At 42.2% G+C, this 20,920-nt stretch overlaps 1 protein-coding gene across 1 annotated transcript in view; it reads right to left on the reverse strand.

Moving 5' to 3' along the window:
* Positions 1-20,920, reverse strand: part of LOC144469789 (uncharacterized) — a 113,143-nt gene that overhangs the window by 52,226 nt on the left and 39,997 nt on the right. The window contains exon 2 of the mRNA XM_078180419.1: positions 9,058-9,090. Within this exon, the coding sequence (XP_078036545.1) occupies positions 9,058-9,090 (33 nt within the window). The remainder of the gene's footprint in view (positions 1-9,057; positions 9,091-20,920) is intronic.

A 20,920-nucleotide genomic window follows, 5' to 3' on the forward strand; every position in this document is an offset into this window, starting at 1 on the left:
GAAGTGGTTAACTAACTTTAATTTAAAAATATCGATCACTAGCACTCTTCTCTAAACTACACATATTTCTAAGTTATAATTCTTCCTCTTAAACTATAATGAAAACAATGACCAGATCTGAACTAAAACACTTAATCACGCGTCTATATTTCTCTCAACAAAGAAACACAAATATTCCTGGAAACGGAGATTCGTGATCGGTCGGAGAATAATGCGGAAGAGGCCTAGCTCGGGGGGGGTAGCAGGAAGCTATCGTCATAGTGTCTCCATCGCTGCTCATCGGCGATGATTCAAGAGCGACGCGCGGCAACCGGAGACCAGTCGAACCCCGTTGACCAATTCCGGAGTAGTCAAAGGACTCGCGAGATGCTCCCGGGTACGGTTTTTCTCGATCGCCTCTCTATCAAACGAGTTTTCGCGCGGTGGACGGTGAACGCGTCGACGGCGAATCGGTGGTGGTGCGCGCGTTGGTCCCGGGGAAAAGAAAGAGAGCCACGGTAACGGGACAAACCCGCCGATCGAGACCCGCGTCTACGTACAGTATGTTGTACGTACACCGCGCATTCCGATACGTAACGGAGAAAAGCGTGCACATCGGGTTCGCAAGGCCCGAGCGCGCGCGCGCGTTGCCGATCGTACGCGACGCGTATAAAAAATTTCTCGGAAACGTTCGCGCGCATATAAAATTCGAGAAATTTCAACCGGGTCCCGCGCGGCGGCGGCGGCAGGTTCCTGGAACCGACGGGTCCCTGGGAAACGGTAAAACACGCTCGTCGGATACGTTCGTGAACGCGCCGCGAGGCTCGCGGTGGATGAAAGTTCCGCAACAATGAAGGCAGCCGAAGCGTCGGGGTTTCGCGGGGAAATTGCAGTACTTTTGATAGAGCGGAGGCACGGTGATGGAACTTGTCTCGAATCGAAGAGGAGGAGTGCTGGATTATGGGAGAAATAGGGGCGAGGAAGAAGAAGTCGAGTGGGACCTTGAAAAAATTCTATGAAATTGACCATTGTTGAGAAAGTTCAACCACACGTTAATAAATGGAGGAAAGTTGGGGCTTTTTTAGAGAATTGCGGAACTACGAGATGGGATAAGATAATAAAACCGCTTTTATATTAAAGTAGAAATGTTGTAGATTGATAGAAAAATATAGAGGAGTGATTATTATTTAACTAGAATATTGAAAATATTAAGTAAAATTGATCTTTCTCACGAAACCTATAAGTACGCGTTGAAATTCGAAAAAGGGTATTCTATAATATTACAGAACTTTTGATAAAGTAGAGGTAGGACAATAAAATTTATCTTAAATTGAAGGTAAAACATCGTAGATTAAAGGAAAAATAGCGAGCACTAATGCAACTTTATCAAAACTCCACTAAAAATATTTATAAAAACCTACCCTTCTCTACCCTCCCAACAGACACTTCGAACAAGAACGAACTTCAATAAATAAATTCAAGACCCAAACCAATTAATAACAAATTCTCCATATTTTTCCATAAAACTACCATCTTCCACCTTTAATTTAAAAAAACTCCCACCACCATACCTCTACTCTACTCAAAGTTCTGAATTTTCGAAACTCGAACGTCCAACACCCCCTCTTATTAATTCGTATATATAGTAATTCGTATAGAATTTGATTAAGAAATTCAATCAGTCTTCTAGTTTTAATTATTCCATTCTAGAAATTGATTTGCAACGACGATCGCGCTGCAAACCGAGCTGTTTAATTTCGCGAGGTGGATAAAGGGTCGGCCAGAACGGCGGGGGGAGGTAAATTCAGACGGTCCGGACGGTAATTGTTGCAGAGTAGGAGGAATACCTCCATAACGAGGCTGAGGAGAATGTAATACCACGAGGAGGCGAACGGTGGTTGCTCTCTATGGTCGATCTCCTTCCATTTCCTGCAATTCGGTGCGGGAAAATCCGGCGAGTCGAAGGTTGAGCACCTCTTCGATGCTCATTACAGTGTGTCCCGCCCCCGGCTGCGGGTAATCAGAGTGTGCGGGGGAGTGGAGAGGGTAGGTGACCTCGCCCGGGGCCCTCTGCTCTCCTCCCTCCTCCCTCTCACTCTCTCGCTCTCTCTCTTTCCCTCTTTGTCCCACTCGTTCTCCTCTCGCCGACGGTTTCGACTACCTGGCGCGAGGAAGGTGACGGAGCAGAGAACTCGGTTTCATTCGGAATCGCGACCTTGCCGGTGCTTTGCATTCGCTGTGCATCGCGCCGCCTATTCACCCTCTCTTTCGCTCCCCCCTTTCTCTCTTTCGCTCCCCCCCTTTTTCTCTTTCTCTTACATTTCCTTCTCTTTCATGTCTTCTCTCTCCTTCTTTCACTCTTTTTCTCTTTCTCTCCTCTCTCATTCTTTCTTTCTCTCTTTCTCTCCTTTTCTCCTTCTCTCCCTCTCTCTCTCTTTCTCTCTCTCTTTCTCTTTCTCTCTCCTCTCCTCCCAAGCGAGCCAGTAATTGGCGGAAGTCGTATGCGGGCGTGCACCGCGTGAAACAGCTGCGGAATGCCGTTTGACGTTTTAATCTGCTCTTCCGAGGGGGTTGCCGAACCAACCACGGCTAATTCGGGGACCATAGGGTGGGAATTAAATTAGGTGACTGAAGAATATCTGCTTCGATCACGTAGCGCTGCTACGCTCACTGGGAAGGGTTCGCCGGGGGTGAATTAAGGAAATTCGGGCTGGAGTCGCTTTTAGTCTCTTACGATCGCCGAGGATTTTCTTCAGTTGTCGATACTGGTTTTAGGAACGTGTTTTGACAATTTTTAATTCTCATTAAAAACTGCAGTCTAGTCACAAGTATTATCAAATCTACAATTATTAAAATGATCTCTCGTCTAAGGGTGACAGCATATCACGAATATTATAAATAATATAAATAACATAAATAACATGAATAACAAAGATAATCCAAATAAAATAATTACTCTAAATAGTACAATAACCTATTACAAATAATAAATTCTAAATTCAGTAAATTATATTCTTAAATCTTCACTCCTCTACACGCGAAGGGGTTAAATTATTTCAAACGGACGCTAAAGAGAATCTAAATCCTTATCCCTTCGTCTCCGTTGTTCGCGGATAATGTATTCGCGCGAGGATCTCGAAGCAGCGTCAAAAGGCTCATAATTCCGTGAAAGTGATCGACGGCGCGCAGCCTCGGAACAATACCACCGTGGACGATTAACCCGGAGTCTTAATGCGCCAGTAAGGCTCGGGCCAGAATTGCTATTTTCGAGATAGGAAGGCCAATCAGCGCCGAGAGAGCCACCGGCTATTTGGCCGCGAATAATAATGATTACGGCAGGCACTCTCCGAGCAGGAAATGGCGCTGGGAAGGTGGTAGGGGGGGGGGGGGGGCAGAATTTTTCGGTCCTCGCGAAGCCGTTCTTTGCGAATCGTTTTCCGAAAGCCTGTACTAACTACTATCAACAAATATAATTTTGCAACGTGAGAATCGATAATCCAGTCACTGAATATTTATTCAATTCTTAATTTTATTTGTTCACTTGTTCATTTTGAAAGAATTCACTTTGCAGAGATAAGATAGATATAAAAATTGATTATGGTGTGTTAAACTTATAAAATTAATTTTATATTGCAGTGCCTTTCATATTTGTTCAGACTGTTTGTATAAAAAATTGTTGGAGGTGTCAAAGAATTATTTATAATATTTAGAAGGTATGATTAAAAATAGTAGACAGATTCAAAGAATTTTAGAATTTATTATGAATATATATAATATTTGCATAATTTAAAAAATTGATTCGAATAATTAGAAAAATAATATGCTAAACTGCATAATCACTATACATTAAACTAAACTATAAAATCGCTTCCACTCTATAATTCTTAAATAAATCAATCTCATCCTTAATAAATTCCTGTACGAATGAATTCCCATTTCTCTACAGATAAATTTTCATTCCACTGAATAAACTATACAATATCAACGAAAATATTATCCTCAAGCCTTTGCATCTTCCCAATCACCGGAACAAAATTTAGACCACCATTCCGCCCCAGAAGTCTTCATCCATTCGCAGCAGCGTCGCGTTGGAGCCGGCCGAAAGGTTGATCAACGATCAAAAAGCCTTGCGGTATGCGCGGAGCACGCTGACGAGGCGCGATTTTCGAGGGGTGGCTGCGATTTCGTTGCGGGCGATCAACAGGTCCCGGTTATGAGAGTGTAAAGCGTTTTGAATCCGTCGAACCCCTCGAGGGGCCGCCACGATTCCCGCGCGAGAAGAATCCGCCTCGTGACAAAAAGGGGCGAATCAGGTCCGCGGGGGGTCCCTTCGCCGCCGCTTTCTTCCTCTCTTCCGACGGGGGTTTTCCATCCCGACGTGGTTTGCCTGTACGCTTCCAGCGTGTGTCGGCACGTCGTGTAAACGGGGGTGGCCCAGCGACCCCAGACACACGGGGGTGGCTGACAGCCGATTAGGACAAGACGGGAGGGGCCCCCACGGAAAACTTAAAATAACATCGCTCGATCATCCGGGTGTCTTCGCCGACAGGCAACTAGGCTACTCTTGTATTCAGCCTGTCCCCTTCTTCTTCTTCTTCGTCTTCTTCTCTTCTTCTTCTTCTTGCCTCTCTCGATCACGCCTCCTACCAGCGATCTTCTCAGCGGGTACCGTCTGATCGAGGTCGCATTACCGGCGATCTGTCTCCTCGGGATCATCTCTCTTCCGGTTCGCGAGAACGCTTCGAAAACGATCCGGGGCCACGCAAACGTAATGTTTAGGAATATTGCCTCTCTTGAAGTGTTGTTCGAGGCTTTTGTCTTCGTATATATAGTCTTCATAGCATAGTATAGTAGAATATAGTATAGTACAGTATAATATAGTACAGTATAATATAATATATAATATATAATGCCACATTTCTCGAAATAGCGAAAGCCACCCCTATAGATGAGGTCATAAAATAATTCACCGAGTTTCCTACACTGAAAATTATGAAATTAAAAAAATATCTTACTATAGCTTAAAGGTCCCCCTTTCAATTAAAATTTACTCCATTCCTCTATCTACTACGGTTTCACCGGAAAAAATTCTCAAAGATAGCCTAATTTCGAAGGCACCACGCAGCAACCCTCTCCTACCTATTATATTAACATCATTAATTGTTCAATACATAATAAACATACTGGAGCTAAAAAATTAATTTATTATAAATCGTTACTGTCTTTTTTAACTAAAATTTGTCTCACCCCTCTATCTCCACTAATGTTCTCACGAAAAATTATAAAAGTCTAGCTCGCGATGCTTCATCTCACCCGATAACTAAAATTAATTAATGAACAGTTACTAATGAACACTAAAAATAATAGAACCAACAAAATACTCAACCGTAATCTAAAAGCGTCTCTCTTAATGCCAATTCGCCGTAATCCTATCTCCGCGAAATTCCCATAGAACGAGATCGCTTTAACAAGGCACCGCACGAAAATACCGCTCGGAGATTAACAAAATCGCGAGCCGTCTAATATACAATTGCGAATGCCCCGGAGCCGAAAGAACATACAAGCTACAATCTAAGAATGTGTTTCTTTAATCCCAAGCGACGGGAGTCCGTAAACTGTTACGGTTCGTCCCGGCGAAATTCGTAAAGATCACTTGCAACCGTAACGCGAGAATCCGCCTGCTTAATGTCTTTCTACCGAGCCGCGGAAACATTTCATAAACGTAGCTTAATCGGCCATCGCCGGGGTTGCTTAAACAACGAGCCGGGTAGAGAACGGTGGCCGAACGGCGCTGGCTCCTGGAACAGGGGAATCCCGCCGCCGCAGGAATTAGAGTTATCGTCCCCGTTGTGATAGCCGTGCGACGAACCGGCTCGTTACGAAATTTGTTGCATTAGCAACGACCCCGCTTCCCCGCCGGCGGCCCGATAAGGGACCCGGCGTGGTAGTCCGGGCGTAAACCGGCCCGGAGAGATCGACCAATAAATATTCTCTCCCCCTCCCCGGTGCATCGCGTCGCCGTTGAACTCCCCCGGGGGCAGAATGAAACGCATAATAAAAATTATCAGCTCGCCGCGGACGGCGACTACTGAAATTCCAGCGGCGTCCGCCGAATAGACCGTGAAGATGAAGTCGCTCCAGGAAAGTCCGGATGACCTCGCCGGGGCCCCGCGGCTCGTTTGATGGGCACCCTTTGCCCCACCGGCGCAACAGGGGCCCGCACGGTTTTACCTCTTTACGCTGACTACCTCGTGGCGCGCGCGCGCGCAAGCGCGAAAGAGAGAAGATCTACAAAGCTGTTTGGAACGAGGCGGGATTTTCTGTTAAATTGTAGAAAACATCGAGGCGGATTTCACCGGCTTCTCTCTATGATAGGGTAATTGATCTTTAAATGGACGATCCATTACGGCGGTAGGCGCGATCTAATGCGGTTGGATAGTTTGTTATAATTTAATCACGGTTTACGAGCTGTGACTTTTGCTATAATGCTCTTTGATCGAGGACTCGGTTAAAGTGAAAGAGAGAATAAAAATAGAATTTGCGATTTTTTAGCGTCGTTTTCAAGGGGGAGGTTTTGTGTTTAAATCTATGGTGGTTGCAGTGAAAAAATAAATTTTTTGAAGTTAATATAGGCGTTGCAATTTGATAGGGTTAAAGAGACTGCTTTTCGATTTAATTATTTTTTATCGGGTACTCCTTCCAAGTGTTCTGAAATAGTCAGAAAAAATCGTATGACGACTTTTTATAACGTCATTTTAAAAAGGAGACTTCAAACTTGAATCTCCCTATAGTCTCAATCACGAAAAAAATTTGCAAAGCCCTCTAGCAACGCTTAAAATCCTACATACGTTGATGACACGAAATTTTCACGCGAAAATAAATTCTTGCAAACGAACGGAACAGAAAAATCCTAAACGAGTGAAACGATCCTAAGCCACGGACGATCTTAAATTTTAACGATCGTATAGTTTCGCGAAGGAGCGCGCCTGAGAGCCGGCGAAGACCCCGTTCCCCGATACAGATAGACAGCGCGCGGTCGGGGGAGGTCCGACCGGCGTCTTCTCGGAGGCGGCGGCGTGCTTATTGCGTGATATTAGCCACGGTCGCTGCCGGGGTAATCATAATCTCGAAACCGGGTACAAAACACAGGCCCACGAATCGCATAACGCTGAAATTTTACGACTGCTTCGCGCGGACGACGGACGACCGGATGCTGCGCGACTTTTTACCGCCCCCTAACGTCCGTTGATGTCAACAAGAAGACGGGCCGCAGCGCCGCAACGACATCTACACCCCACTGCGGCCGGATCGTCCGTGGATCGCTACGGATCCGCCGAACGCGATTTGTCCCGTACCTTTTTCAGTAATTAGCCACCGGGATCACGATGCCGCGCGGACACGGAGACCAGGGATGATTCGCGTCTTTGTCGCAAGGCGCGACGCGAACCGTCGCGAACCGTCGCGAACCTTCCGCTTTTTTACGGTTTCCGCGTCGGGATGCGATATTTTGCGCTTACTTCTGAGAGATTCAGTTTACCTTCTGGATTTTTTTGGTAATTTTTTTACTCGGAGGATTTATTGTTGCTGCGTTAATGGAGAGCGTGGATTTTATGTATTTGTGGCGATATGCAGCAGGTTGTATTGATAGATTGCGGATTTTATGCGTTTATGGCGGAGGTGAATTGAATTTGGGGTTTGTGAATAGATATATAAATATTTATAAATATATAGGAATTTATAAATTGATATAAAAGAATTTATAAACACATATATAAGAATTTATGAATAGATATATACGAATCTATAGTATAGATATATAAGTATCTATGTATAGATATATAAGTATTTGTATCTTAATATAGGAACATTAATAAATAGTCTGTGAGTCCTTAAGGAAAATAAAGATTTTCCAAAATAATTATATTATAGCTTAACATATATATTATAACATAATTATTATAACTATGTCAAGTCTGATAATATTTCTGCCAACTCATCAATGTGTTCTTCTATTATAATCTTCTTTCAGGCGAATTTTACTACAATAATACATATTAACTAGCTCCAAATGAACTCGCACCTTTTCTACAATTAATCAATTGTAAAAATCATTTAATATCCATCACGAAGAATTAAATATCAAGAACTTAATAACGATAAAAATAAAATAAGAGTAGCATTTCTTATCTTAAACGTTAACTATATTAATATATTATTAAACTTAGCCCAAAAAATCATTTAATTTCCATCACGAAGAATTAAATATCAAGAACTTAATAACGATAAAAATAAAATAGGAGTAGCATTTCTTATCTTGAACTTACATTTATATATTATTAAACTTAACCCAAAATATTGCTACTTTTCATTTATGCTCTTCACGTTGCATCTATGCTCTCTACCCTATATCAAAATATAGCACAAAATATAATTTTCTAACAAACAAAAGATCCCAAATCACGCGACACCCCATGTCTCCAAAAAGCGCACCTACGTCGAGACAAACGATCCGCCATTTCTGCGAAATTCGCCACGGCGTCCGCGGAGCGACACCGAACAGGAAGTCCTAATCAAAAGGATGAGAAGCGACGGAATTCCGTGATCAGCGCCGGCTCGAAAGCGAGAGCAAAGCCAGCTTTCTATCTCTGGAACGGCGGCCGGTTCCGCGAATCCGATCTAATTTACGCGTTTGCATAAACCGCGGGTACCACGGTGATAAAACACGACAGGGAAACCGAGAGTGCCGGGAACGAAGAAAAAGAAAAAGAAAAAGAAAAAGAAGAAGAATAATAAGAAGAATACGAAGAAGAAGAAGAAGTATCGACGGTGGGCCACCGTTTCCCCGTTACATCGTTCGGTTTCGCAACCACCGCGAACGGCCGAGAGAGCTGAATGGAAACGGCCCTCGGATCTCGCTCGCGTAATAAGCGGCCGGACTTTTTTTTCGCGGAAGACACGCCGCCGGGTTGGCCGCCTGGCTTGCTACTACGGAACCTTCCGCGCGCGCGGTATTTTTTCCGGTGGCGTAAGCCGCGGCTTTGTAATTTCTAGGCGATCGAGATATCGTGAGTCACTCACCGTAAGGTCGGTCCGCAACCGGCTCGCACGAGTCTGTAACAGAAAAAAGAAACCGAGCCGATGAGTCGATAACGAACGCATTCTGGACGGCGTGCGCCGAATTCTTGGCGCGGCCCGGAGCCGCGGCGCGCCGCGGAATTCCGCCGCGTTACGGCCGCGGCGGCTCGCAAATATCGCAACCAATAACTGCGAGCTTCTCTCGTTTTCGTCTCGTTCGAGAGAAACGATTTCAATCGCCAGGAATTTCCGGGTTCGGAGGATTTTCGGCGGATAATCGTTTACGAAGGATGACAATGTTGTCTGATGCACCGGATGTGCAGCTAACAAATTGCATTTAATTTTGAACAAATATTTTAATGCGGTGGTAGAAAAGAATTATTTCGAAATTCAAGATTTTGATTTTAGTCTAAATATAAATGCATCAAAAGTGCATCAAACTTGCGTCATAAATGCATCAAAAGTGCGTCAAACTTCCATCATAAGTGCGTGAAACCTGCGTTACAAGTGCATCAAACGTACGTCATAAATGCACAAAATGTATACCTAATAAACTGCATTCAATTTTGGCCGAGTGTTTCATTTAATGTTAAAATAATGTTAAAATAAATTGCAGTAAAGTCGCGAATTTTTCGAGTATAGAATAGCATTGAGGGAGAATGCTGGCTCCGCGGCGATGCAAATGCAATCGCGATAGGGTGCAGCGCATGTACGGTCAATAAACCGCATTTTATTTCGATGCATTATCTTTATGGTGGTACCGAGGAACTGTTTCGAGCTGCCGGATTTTTAAAAGCTAGAATATTTTAGGTGAAATGCAACGGTGATCGAATAAGGCAGGTATGCAACTAATAAAATGCATTATGCGACGATCGAATATGTTATATATTGCATATGCTCGAGTATTTTATATTAGAATATAGAGAGTATATATATTATACATAGTCGAGTATATATATATTAATATGTAGAGATTTTTATATTATTTATAGTCGAAACTATATATTAGTATATAAAGAGAGTATATTTATTATACAATATATTCTCAAGTGTATATATTATTATACAGAGAATATATATAAAGAATGTATATTAGAATATAGAAAGTATATATTATATACTCGATAATATATTAATACATAGAAAAGTAAATATATTAATATATAGAAAGTATATATATATTAATATATATACTGAATAAAAACGATTTTAAAATTAAAGCAACAGTAGCTCGGAATATTTTCAGAATATCACGAATCGCTTTCGCTGAACAATGAATGGAAACTGTAATGATCATCGTCGTTGCCTGGATCATTTGAATGCGATCCATGGATCGGTAGAAAGAGAGATTCTCTAATTTCGCCCGATTGTTAGGTACTAATGCGTTTCCCTGTTTTTTCGCATTCCTCCAGGAAATAAGTATGATTATGCAGACGAATGGTTGGTTGGCTGCGTTCGGAATGATTCGAGAACGACCGTGATCCGTCGGTAATGACTTGCGCGGCGGTAATCACCGATCGAAATGACACTAGCGAACCCCGTTGCCATTATCTTTTTCAATTTGCATACAGCGAGCCGTTGCCGCGATAATTCATACTGCGGAGGAGGAATCTAATGGAGGCCTTCTACACTTTTCTCTTTCTCTATTACTATCTCCCTCTCTCTTACTGTTTCTCTTATTCTCTCTGGTTTCTCTCTCTTTTTCCTCGTTTCTTTCTCCGTTAAGTAATTCCACCGGCCGCGAAACTGTTGGCAATTTGCGCTCCGATGGGGATAATTGGCTGCTGAAAGATTGGATCAATTATAGGGGAATATCTTTATCTAGTATCGAACAACAGAACGCTAGAGGAGAATCGTCTTTCCTGGCGAATCATCGAAACGTTCCTAACGGGGTAGATCTGTTTATTGGGGACAGGAATTTCGTGGTGGTGTCTCTACAGTTTTAATATTCTTGGAAAGTAGTTTTCAAAAATTATTTTTAAATTTAATATAGAATGTAATGATCACAAATTTTATTGATCACTATGAGAGGTTTAGGGATAGCTGTTTCATTGTTTGAGTGTTTGAGAATTTGCGCGTTTTAGGGTTCGAGTGGATGACTGATAGCGTGTTCGATGAATTATGCGTTTAGGAATTGCAGTGCTTGCATATTTGAACTATTGATTATCTATTTAATACGCTTATAATAATAATTACGCTTCAGTGTTTAAATGCTTGAAGCTTTCAGCTTTTGACAATGTGTACACTTAATTATTTAACCATTTAAAAATTGCAACGTTTCAATATTTAAACTATGGTGTGTTCAATAATTTGTGTGATTCGTTATTTAAACATTTGTGAATTATACCATCCAAAAAATAGAATTTCCATATTATAAATTAACTTCTCTGACATAGAGCATTTCCATTTCATATGACAAAATATATTTTACACATATAAAATTGAATCTAGCAATTCATGTAACAACATTTATACCTTAAATCATTTTTGAAATAATTTTTCATAATATAAAAATTATCCTGAAACGTGCTGTTTCAACGATTTTAGTCAACTGTCGAAACAATTTTAGTAGCACCTCACAGTCACCATTCGAGTGCAAAGGGTCAAAAGTCCGTTCGAGCATCGAAGAGTTTGGCTATCAATCTGTTCGATACACGAACGTTCATCTGCGGTTTGTAGGCGAAGTTTCGCCCGTCGCCGTGCAAAAACCAGGACGTTTTAACGACAAGTCCGCCGCGGCAGGAGATACGCCGGGGCTGGATCTACTTAGCAGGAGCTGGAAAATGTCTCACTCCGAAGGCGGTCGTGCGGCTCTAATAGAAGCCGGCTAGGTAGGTCATCGGATGTCATAAACGCTCGGCGGAGTTTCTTCGGTGGTGCAGCGCGTGTTAATAGCCTCATTAGATATCGCGGCGCAGTGACGTACACGGACGTTTCTAGACCACCGGCCCAACCTGGAGGAAAGTTTTACCGACGGGACGCCGACCACCTCCGAACATTGAAAACCAGACGGTAAATCCGTATCGACAAATGTTAAACGGCTCGTCCACGATTTCTAAAAGGATCGTCCGACGAAGAAAGTTTCAAGAACCTTTAGAAGCTTTAATTCATTTACATCGCGGAAAATTCTTTGGAGAAAAATCGGATCTACTTGATGACACGATTTCTCTCGAGATAGTATGGTTTTATTGTGGTACGGTGGTTTGATTTGTTATAGGTTGAGACGCGATGCGTTTTAGGTACAGTGCGTTTGAGGTGCGATGGATTTGAGACTCGATGCGTTTGAAACGCGACGTGATTTAGATGCGATGCGTTTGAGACGCATATAGTTATTATATAGTCATCCATAACTAATATAGTGATCAGATAGTTATCTAGTTATATACTTAGTTAGTCATATAGTTATCTGTAACTAAAAATTATTTTTGTTACTTATAATGGTCACAAGTAACTAATTTACATTTTCGTCATGGCCAGTTGCTATTTGTACCCATAAATTAATTTCAGCTAGGATAAAATGGTTATTGTCATTGTTTAGAATGATTTTTGGTAATCAAAGAAAATTTTCCTCATTCATAATAATTATTTAATAGCCACAATATCTTTAGCTAATCATTTTATCCTTCCAAATCTTCAAATTTCAACCCTTAACGAAGATTTGATACATAACCTCTAAATTCAGTGAAAATTTAATTTTCTTGTTATCAAAATCAAAGAACGAATTTAACTATAAATATTAATAATCATAAAAATGATCAAAAACGAAGAAATACTAATATTATAATCCTGAATGAAGTCTCAGTGCAAGGGTTTAACTATGACCACCCTCAAAGCGATTAAAAATCAATCTACCATCATTACCATTTTCTCAAATATTTATCCACGTGACTGCTATACCTGGTCAGCGATTAGGATCAAGAAACAGTATCAGGTGTCAGCGGAAACAGAGTAGGACAATCGCCGGGCAATCGCCCCATCGCCGTCGTATTCTAATATTTCCCGCGAACCGATACGCGCCGCGACGAATCTTAATTCGGGCCCCGGGCGGGCCCCGCGCGCGCGCGAGCGCGGAGGTGGCAACGGGGTCGCACGCGATAGTCGATAAATATTAAACGACTTTCCACCTGCCGGCGCGGCGGCCGGGGCTGCGTTTCGTGTGGACAAAGACGGGCGGCGACGGTGCGCGGAGGGGCGCGGGGAACGACTTCCGAGAGGGAGATCACTGAATGTTAATTAGCGAGGCGTGACAAGTGTTAAGTAATCCATCCATCTTTCCGCGCGCGCGCGCGAGAGACCCATCCCGTGGCCCACGGGGGGGAAGCGGAGGAGAAGGAGGTGGTGGTGGAGGAGGAGGAGGTGGAGCCTTGGTTTAACTCCTCGGGCAATTAACGCGACACACACCGGCATCATCGAACGCGCAGAAAGGGGCCCCGGCGTGGACGGTACACAATTAGCGGCCGATTTAACTGCGTACCCCGGGCCCCCGGAAAGTGAAACGGAATTCCGTGGAGGCCGGTCCCTCGCCTCCCCTCGCCACGCTCACGGACCCCCGGAAGTCGATCGCTCGCTTTCGCGGGACGTAACTGTACTACGCGGAGGGACGATCCATCACCCGCTGACAAGCCTATTTCGTTGCTGCATTCGTAAAACACGGGATCGGATTAGGCCACTTTTACTTTTGCCGGGCCAACGTCTTGGAAAAACGCTTTGGCTCGGTTTTGTGTAATTTCAGACCCTTGACCCTCCGCGGAATTTTTAGGGGTTGTCGATGACTCGAATGGAATTTGGGAATTTTAATATTACAACCCCTTGCACTATAACTTCTTTTAAAATTAAATTTATAACAAATGTAAATGATTTGTTGATCTTTAAAAAATTAGGTAGAGTCTCAGAAACGTTATAGCAATGTTGACGTTCAATTTATGACAAATACAGATCACTCATCATCCCTTTAAAAATTGTGTATAACCTCAATAAACTTAGTAAAATTCAAAAACCCAATTAAAACTCTATTAAATATTAAAATTAAACTAATAACAGATACAAAGGACTCATCAGGCTTTGAAAAATAATATAGAATCCCAGAAACCATATTGCAACAATAAAATTCAATTTATAATAAATTGAACTCATCATCCCTTTAAAAACAACCCCATAGAATACATAGAACCCAAAAACCCCTATTAAAGTATCAAAATTAAATTTATTACAAATACGGATGATTCATCAGACCTTGAAAAATAATATAGAATCCCAGAATCCACTGCATCAATAAAGTACAATTTATAACAAATCATAGCCCATTCATCGTTTCTCGTAATATAATATAGTCTCCCAGAAAGCTGACTGCAGCATCAAAGTTAGTTTACAACAAACAATAGATCACTCTATTTAAAAAAAAAATACATCCATAGAACCTCGAGGTAGAGTCATCAATTGTAAAGGCATCGCTAAAGGGTTAATAGAGGGAAAATTAAGCGATTCGCTAATGACGAATTTGTAAAGTTCGCGAATAGTTTAACGGAGTTTAAGAACGTATAGCAGAGGAGTTAAAAGAGATCCCGGAAGGCGATCTAACGAATGGACAACACTGGCGATTATTTAACTCTAATTGATGGCGGCTGGTGCAGGCTGTTCCACATTGATGGTCATCGATAATCCCTAATGATTCCGATGTTCCGCTGGAACGGCATAGGGAATGAAAAGTTTCACACGGATCGCCCGCGGCTTCTTTACTCGAATCTCGTATGTTTTCGTGGATCTGTATTATGTAAACCTCTTTCGATCTTACCGGACTGAATCTTGATCACTTTAGGCTGCGAACCTCTTTATGCAAGCTAAATACTTTCGTTGAAGAAAAAACTAGGTTAGGAAACACGATTCGACGATTGGGAATACGCGGAACGAAATCGTGGCGTTGCAACATCAGTTTTAATGCACGGTTTAGTATCACGGTTTAGTATGGATTTTTAATTTAGTGCTTTAATATTGTGTTTTAGTAGAGATTTTTAATATGGATTTTTGATATAGTTATTTAATATATATTTTTAATATAGAGCCTTAATATAGATTTCTAATATAGAGTTTTGCTGTAGATTTTTAATATAGATATTTAATATATATATATTTTAATATAGAATTTTAATATAAGAGTTTTAATAGAGACTTTTAATATAGCTTTTTAATTTATAGTCTGCTTTAATATGGATTTTTAAGAGTTTCCTTTTAATATAGCCTTTTAATAATATAGCTTCTTACTAATTTGATTTTAATATAGCTTTCCAAAATAACTTTTTAATCATTTACCCCCACCTTACCTCTTTAATAATTTATTTCTAACAAAGTTTTTCAACAACATTAATTCATCTTCCTATCACATCTCTTTAACACAGATCATCAACAGCTGTAACAAAAACAGTCTTAAAATCTCCACCGACCCCTCCCACCTAACCTAAAAATTCCTGTCGTCAATAATTCTCCTAAATTCGAGATTCCACCGTCGAAAATTCCATCGAATTAGAATTCCGTCGGCGCTCCGAATGCCATCGAGTCGCGTCCATCGGAGCGTGCAGGAGTCCGGCAAAAAATTAATCGAAACACGATCGGTCAGGGGCAGCAAGTACAATGTAGCCCTGGAAGTGGCGTAGTCACGGTGGCCCTGATACCGCGTCGCGCGGATGGTTAGGGCGAGCCCTCGGGGCCGGAATCATACTAAAGTGGCGGCTTTGATCTTTCTCTCTGAACGGATGAAAAAGAACGTCAGAAGTACAAACGCACCCGCGGCGATGATTAACAACCCGGCTCTCCGCCGGGCGCATATCTCCGTGGCACCGGCGAGCTCGGCTAATCGATTAATACGCGATATCGAACGCGCGCGTCTCACCGGCATTGTTTGTTGTTAATTACACTGATACATCTAGGAGACGGGGTCCGGGACTATATTGGTGGTGGTGGTGGTGGTGGGACTCCATGATTCGGCGATCCGACCGCCCGCGGATCGACGCGGATCGACGCCGGCCAAAGATCGGCTCCGATCTCTCCTCGACAACGTCTCGGATCTCTAACGTCAACCATCTTATCTTCCTTCGACCGACTACGGTTTTCTATAGTCTCTTTTTCGCTCCTCTCGACGGAGGAGAAAAAGGGACGCGCGTCGTATCGGGAGCATCGTACATCATTCTTGCCTACCAATTACACGCCGTCATCGTGTTGATTATACTAATCGGACGGCGCGCGGCAAAACCATGTTACGCAAGCCTCGCTTCGACGAGATAATCAATTGTCCTCGAGGTACTGGACACTTGGGGTTGTTGAGAAAAGTTAATTCAGCCTTTGACTTTTTCATTCGGATATTTTACATTGTCTTTGAAATTTGTTTTGCGAATTTTACTGTTTTTGATGCTTTAGTTGAAGGGTATGTCTATTGGATTATTAATATTAATTGTGACAGCGAATTTTATGCATTTAGTACAAACCTCTAGAAACTTTAAGAGAATTTAAATATACTGTCACGTGATTTTTGACATATTGATATGTTTAAATTGAGAAATATATTTTTAACGTAGTGACATAATGATTTTTCATGACATAATGATTTTTAAATTGTATTTTTCTATTAGTTAGAGGCTCCGTCAGCCAATTATTTAATTTTACAATATTCTACATGGTCACTGTATTATTTACATACAGTGATTCTTTAATATTCAGACATTCTTGACATTACAATAGCTTTTTTAAAACTGGACCCAACGATTTTAATATTTTTTTAGATAATAAAGAGACTAGTATACTAGACTATAGCTAAATTACTTTGTCATCACAAAACGAATTTTCCAAATTTAACTGATAAAATAAAAATATCTAAACCAATAAAATAAAAATCGAAACTAATGTGACCTCCAATATTATTATATAATTCTTTTAATATTAGATACTTTTCAAAATCAATAAATATACCTAATATAATATACCTAATATAGTATGCTTAATATAATATACTTAATATAGTATGCCTAATATAGTATGCCTAATATAATATGCCCAATATAATATTCCTTATAAAAATATAAAAATATTAATCGGTTCAGCAACCCCACAAAACATAAATGATATTAAAACAAAGTATATCTCGAATAACATCTCGACCACGAGTGCGACGCGTAATTGCAGTGCAAAGGGTTAACCGCGTACGTTCTGAAATTGTTAAATCCACGGTCCGGTTATTACCGTTCAAGAGTGATTTATTTTGTATTCCGTAGGAAGATGCGTGAAACGATTCCCTGTAGCAAGTCTAATAAATATCACGGCGTTGCCCCGTGCAGAGGGAGATCCTTGTTTCCACGGAGGATCGGCAGGAACTCGTAGAACTCGCGTAGCTAATCGTAGAATCGTACGTGACCGATCGGACCGTGTGTTGTCCCCGTCGATCTCTGTAAAGCCGGGACCGTGAACGGAATAGGTGTCGAAGACCTCGGACACGTTGTCGCGTGTGATTTTCGCGTCGACACGCGTGCGTACCTGCCTTTGCGCCGCGACGTGTCCATTGATCATTCAATCGGGGTGATTGCGTAATGCGGCGGATTCGATCGGAACGCCGTTCCGTTCCGCCTTCCATCGCCAGATCTTCGCGTTTATTCTCAACAGGTAATTATGGTAGGTATTTATAGTTGAACAGATCAAATCGATCCGAAATTCTGAAAATTGTCTGCGCTTGAAAACGCGCCTTTCACCTTCTCACCTGGACACGTGTCCACGCGCTTTATGGTAAGCGGGGTGAATTCAGCTGGTGTTTAAATTAATTGTTTAAATAATATTATATTAATAATATTATATCAGAATAATAATATTTTTATAAGATATTGTGTCACAATAATAATATTACATGGAACACGATTTGATAATTATTACGATTGACGACTTTTGCAATTGATACAGAAGGTATCGACTTCGCGCAAAGATCCTGGTCTAATTGTAGCCATAGGTTTTATTGAAAAATTTCAGCATAATCGACGCATTGAAAATAATCAGTTCCACACGTTTGTAAAGCGAACTTTGCTCTTTAAAATAAATAAATCGCACGAATAGATTCGCGACTCAATTCGTCCTGAAATAAAGATCAAGAGCGACGAAATCGTCGAAGGATCGCGTCTACCGAGTAACGTCCGTATGTAAATGGCCTAATCGAGGCAGCAGCGTGTCGCTTAAAGTGTGAACGGCCTAATTGACGAGAGCAGAGAATGAAATACTGCCTGGTAATCGAGTTGGCTCTCATAATCCCGTCGTTTGATGCGGCGGTGGGCCTAAAACCGCGCGACAATGGAGCGTCGCGCACAAAGGAGGACGGAACAAGATCCGACGTTCCCCCCCAGATGGGGGGGAACGCGGATATATAAAATTGTATGGGACTGTCCGAGCAATTAGCGGCGGTCGGCCGGTGTGTGTACAAGCCTTTCACTGCGCTGGAAACGAAGTTACGTTCTCTTGATTACTAAATATCCAGAATCGTGTGCCGAGGCTCTGATTAAAGCAGCGCGCGTCGACTCATCGCGACCATCGGACGTTGATCCGACCGACCGGCGAGCGAATCGCGGCGGGCCCCCTCCTACCGGATTATCCGGCGAAAGTTTCTCACTTCTATACTAAACCGTGTACAAGCTGTTTACGAAGTCACTGCGGACGGTAATTGCAAAAGTAGCCGCGATTTAACCGGCCGATTTTCGTTCGGCGCACGTGGCGGACGGAAAATCGGACGGCGACTTTTTCGGTGCCGTTTTAAAGGGGAGAGTTTATTCTTTAAGTATGGCGTAGTTTGAATAGCGGAAATAATTTTTTAATTTTCATACGGACGTTTCGATTTATAATTATAGTAAGAGATTGCATTTTTCTTTAATTCGTCTCACGAGTGGACGCTAAGAGATCAAAATGCGGTAGCGTAGTAAAAAAAATCATATCATGACTTTTTTGGTGCCGTTTTAAAGGGGAGACCTCGATTTATAAGACCATTGTAATTTCAGTCGCGGAAAAAATTTTTCAAACTTCGTAGAGATTTTTAAATAATGTACTTCTTATAAAGGATTTTTCTAAGTTAATTACTTCTCGTGTTAAACACTTTGAGTTCAAAAGGCTACACATTGGCCAAAAAAAATCGAATGTGGCAATTCGTGGTGCCATTTTAAAGGGGGGGGCTTTACTCTTGATGTACATTATAGTTTCAATAACTAAAAAAATTTTTTAACGTTCATACAGAAGTTTTAATCTGCACCAACAATAAGAATTTCCTTTTTCCTTCATTTTCGCTATTGGACACTTCTCGATCAAAGAACGACAAAATGGTAAGAAAAAACCGTATCACGACCTTTTCAACGCCATTTTAAACAGAAAACTCCACTCTTGAAGCACGTATAGCTTTATTACTAAAAAAAAATTTATTCAACTACACAGAGCAATTTAAAGTTATACCTTGACAAATAACACTCGCGAACGAATAATGTTTCTATTTCCGTTCATATCAAAGTAGAAATCGCGCCCTTAGAGAGTCAACACACCAGAACAAAAGTACAAACTTCGCCCTAAAAAACGAGCCGAAAAACGCCGTCTTCCGATCGTTTGCCACAAAATTACTTCGAGCGAAGTCACGGCCACCGTTCTAACCACAGTTTAATCTCGGCCGGATCCAAACTTGACGAAAGAAGGGATTAAATCGCGACCAGGAAACAACGTAGCGATCGCTCGCGGTTTTTGCGTGTTAAGAAGAAGAAGAAGAAGCATCGCGGAGAGACGTGCATCGAGCTTTGGGGGAGCACGGCGCGTTGTATAAGAGCGATTACAATTTATAAGGAAGAAGAAGCAGTCGAACGGCCGTGGCGAGCGGAAAAGCGTAATTTGCCACATTTTCACGCGGCCGACCGGCCGGTTAAATACAGAGCGCATCGATTTGAGGAGCGCTTATGCAAAATCACCGTTCTCCGGCTCTCTGTGCCCACAAACGGCCGTACGCTCGCTCCTCCTCGCTCCTCCTCGCCCCCTCCTATCCCGCGAACTAGGAGTATTAACATACCTAAGTGATGCAAATTGCGGCCGGTTCGAACGTCGGTGTTCGGAGGCTCAAAGGCGTTCGCGCCGGCGCGGCGCGCTCGTCCCCGCGCAAAAAAAGCCGATTCCCAGGATTAATTTTCCGTCTATTGCGCGCGAAACGTCTGCAATTTGAAACGGTAATGAAGACGGGAAAAACTCGGATTCCGACCGTTTATAATTGGCCGATGGGTAATTCTTGGCTCGTTAAATATTTAACCAGATCTCGGAACAATTAAATATCCACGGCCGCCGGCGAGCGTCTTCGCGAGGAACGTTTCGCGCGCGCGCGCGCGCGCTCGCGTTCGACGCCCGGCGGTCAACGGATCCGGCGGGAAAAATTCGTTCCAGGGCCACGATTTCTTTTCCATCGATCTCTACGCTTTCGCACGAAATAGGAAATGTATTATTCAACCGGCCATTAGTCTTCATTACGGTCGCCCGCCCACGTATTACCGTGATCGTATCGCCGGCGAACATAATCGCGGCTATTAGCGTTCCGTGAACGAGAGCCGCCGCGTGTTTAGGCAAATAATTTCGCGCGGGCAAATGGACGCCGCATGGAAAACAGTGGTTCGCCGCGTTTTTAATTAATAGACACCGGGATATTTCTTGTTCACCCCTGATATCTTCTTCGCGTACGTTCGTTAGCGCTTCTTCGGTCTTTTAATCATTTCCTCGACGGTTTACTTTCTTAATGGTATTTTATTTTAGTTAAAGCATAATGCGAGGTTACTTTTATATTAATTTAATTTTTATTTTAAAATTGTCGGAGGTGTGACTAGAGTTCTTATTG

This window comes from Augochlora pura, chromosome 5 (assembly GCF_028453695.1).
Source record: "Augochlora pura isolate Apur16 chromosome 5, APUR_v2.2.1, whole genome shotgun sequence".
Classification (NCBI taxonomy): Eukaryota; Metazoa; Arthropoda; class Insecta; order Hymenoptera; family Halictidae; genus Augochlora; species Augochlora pura.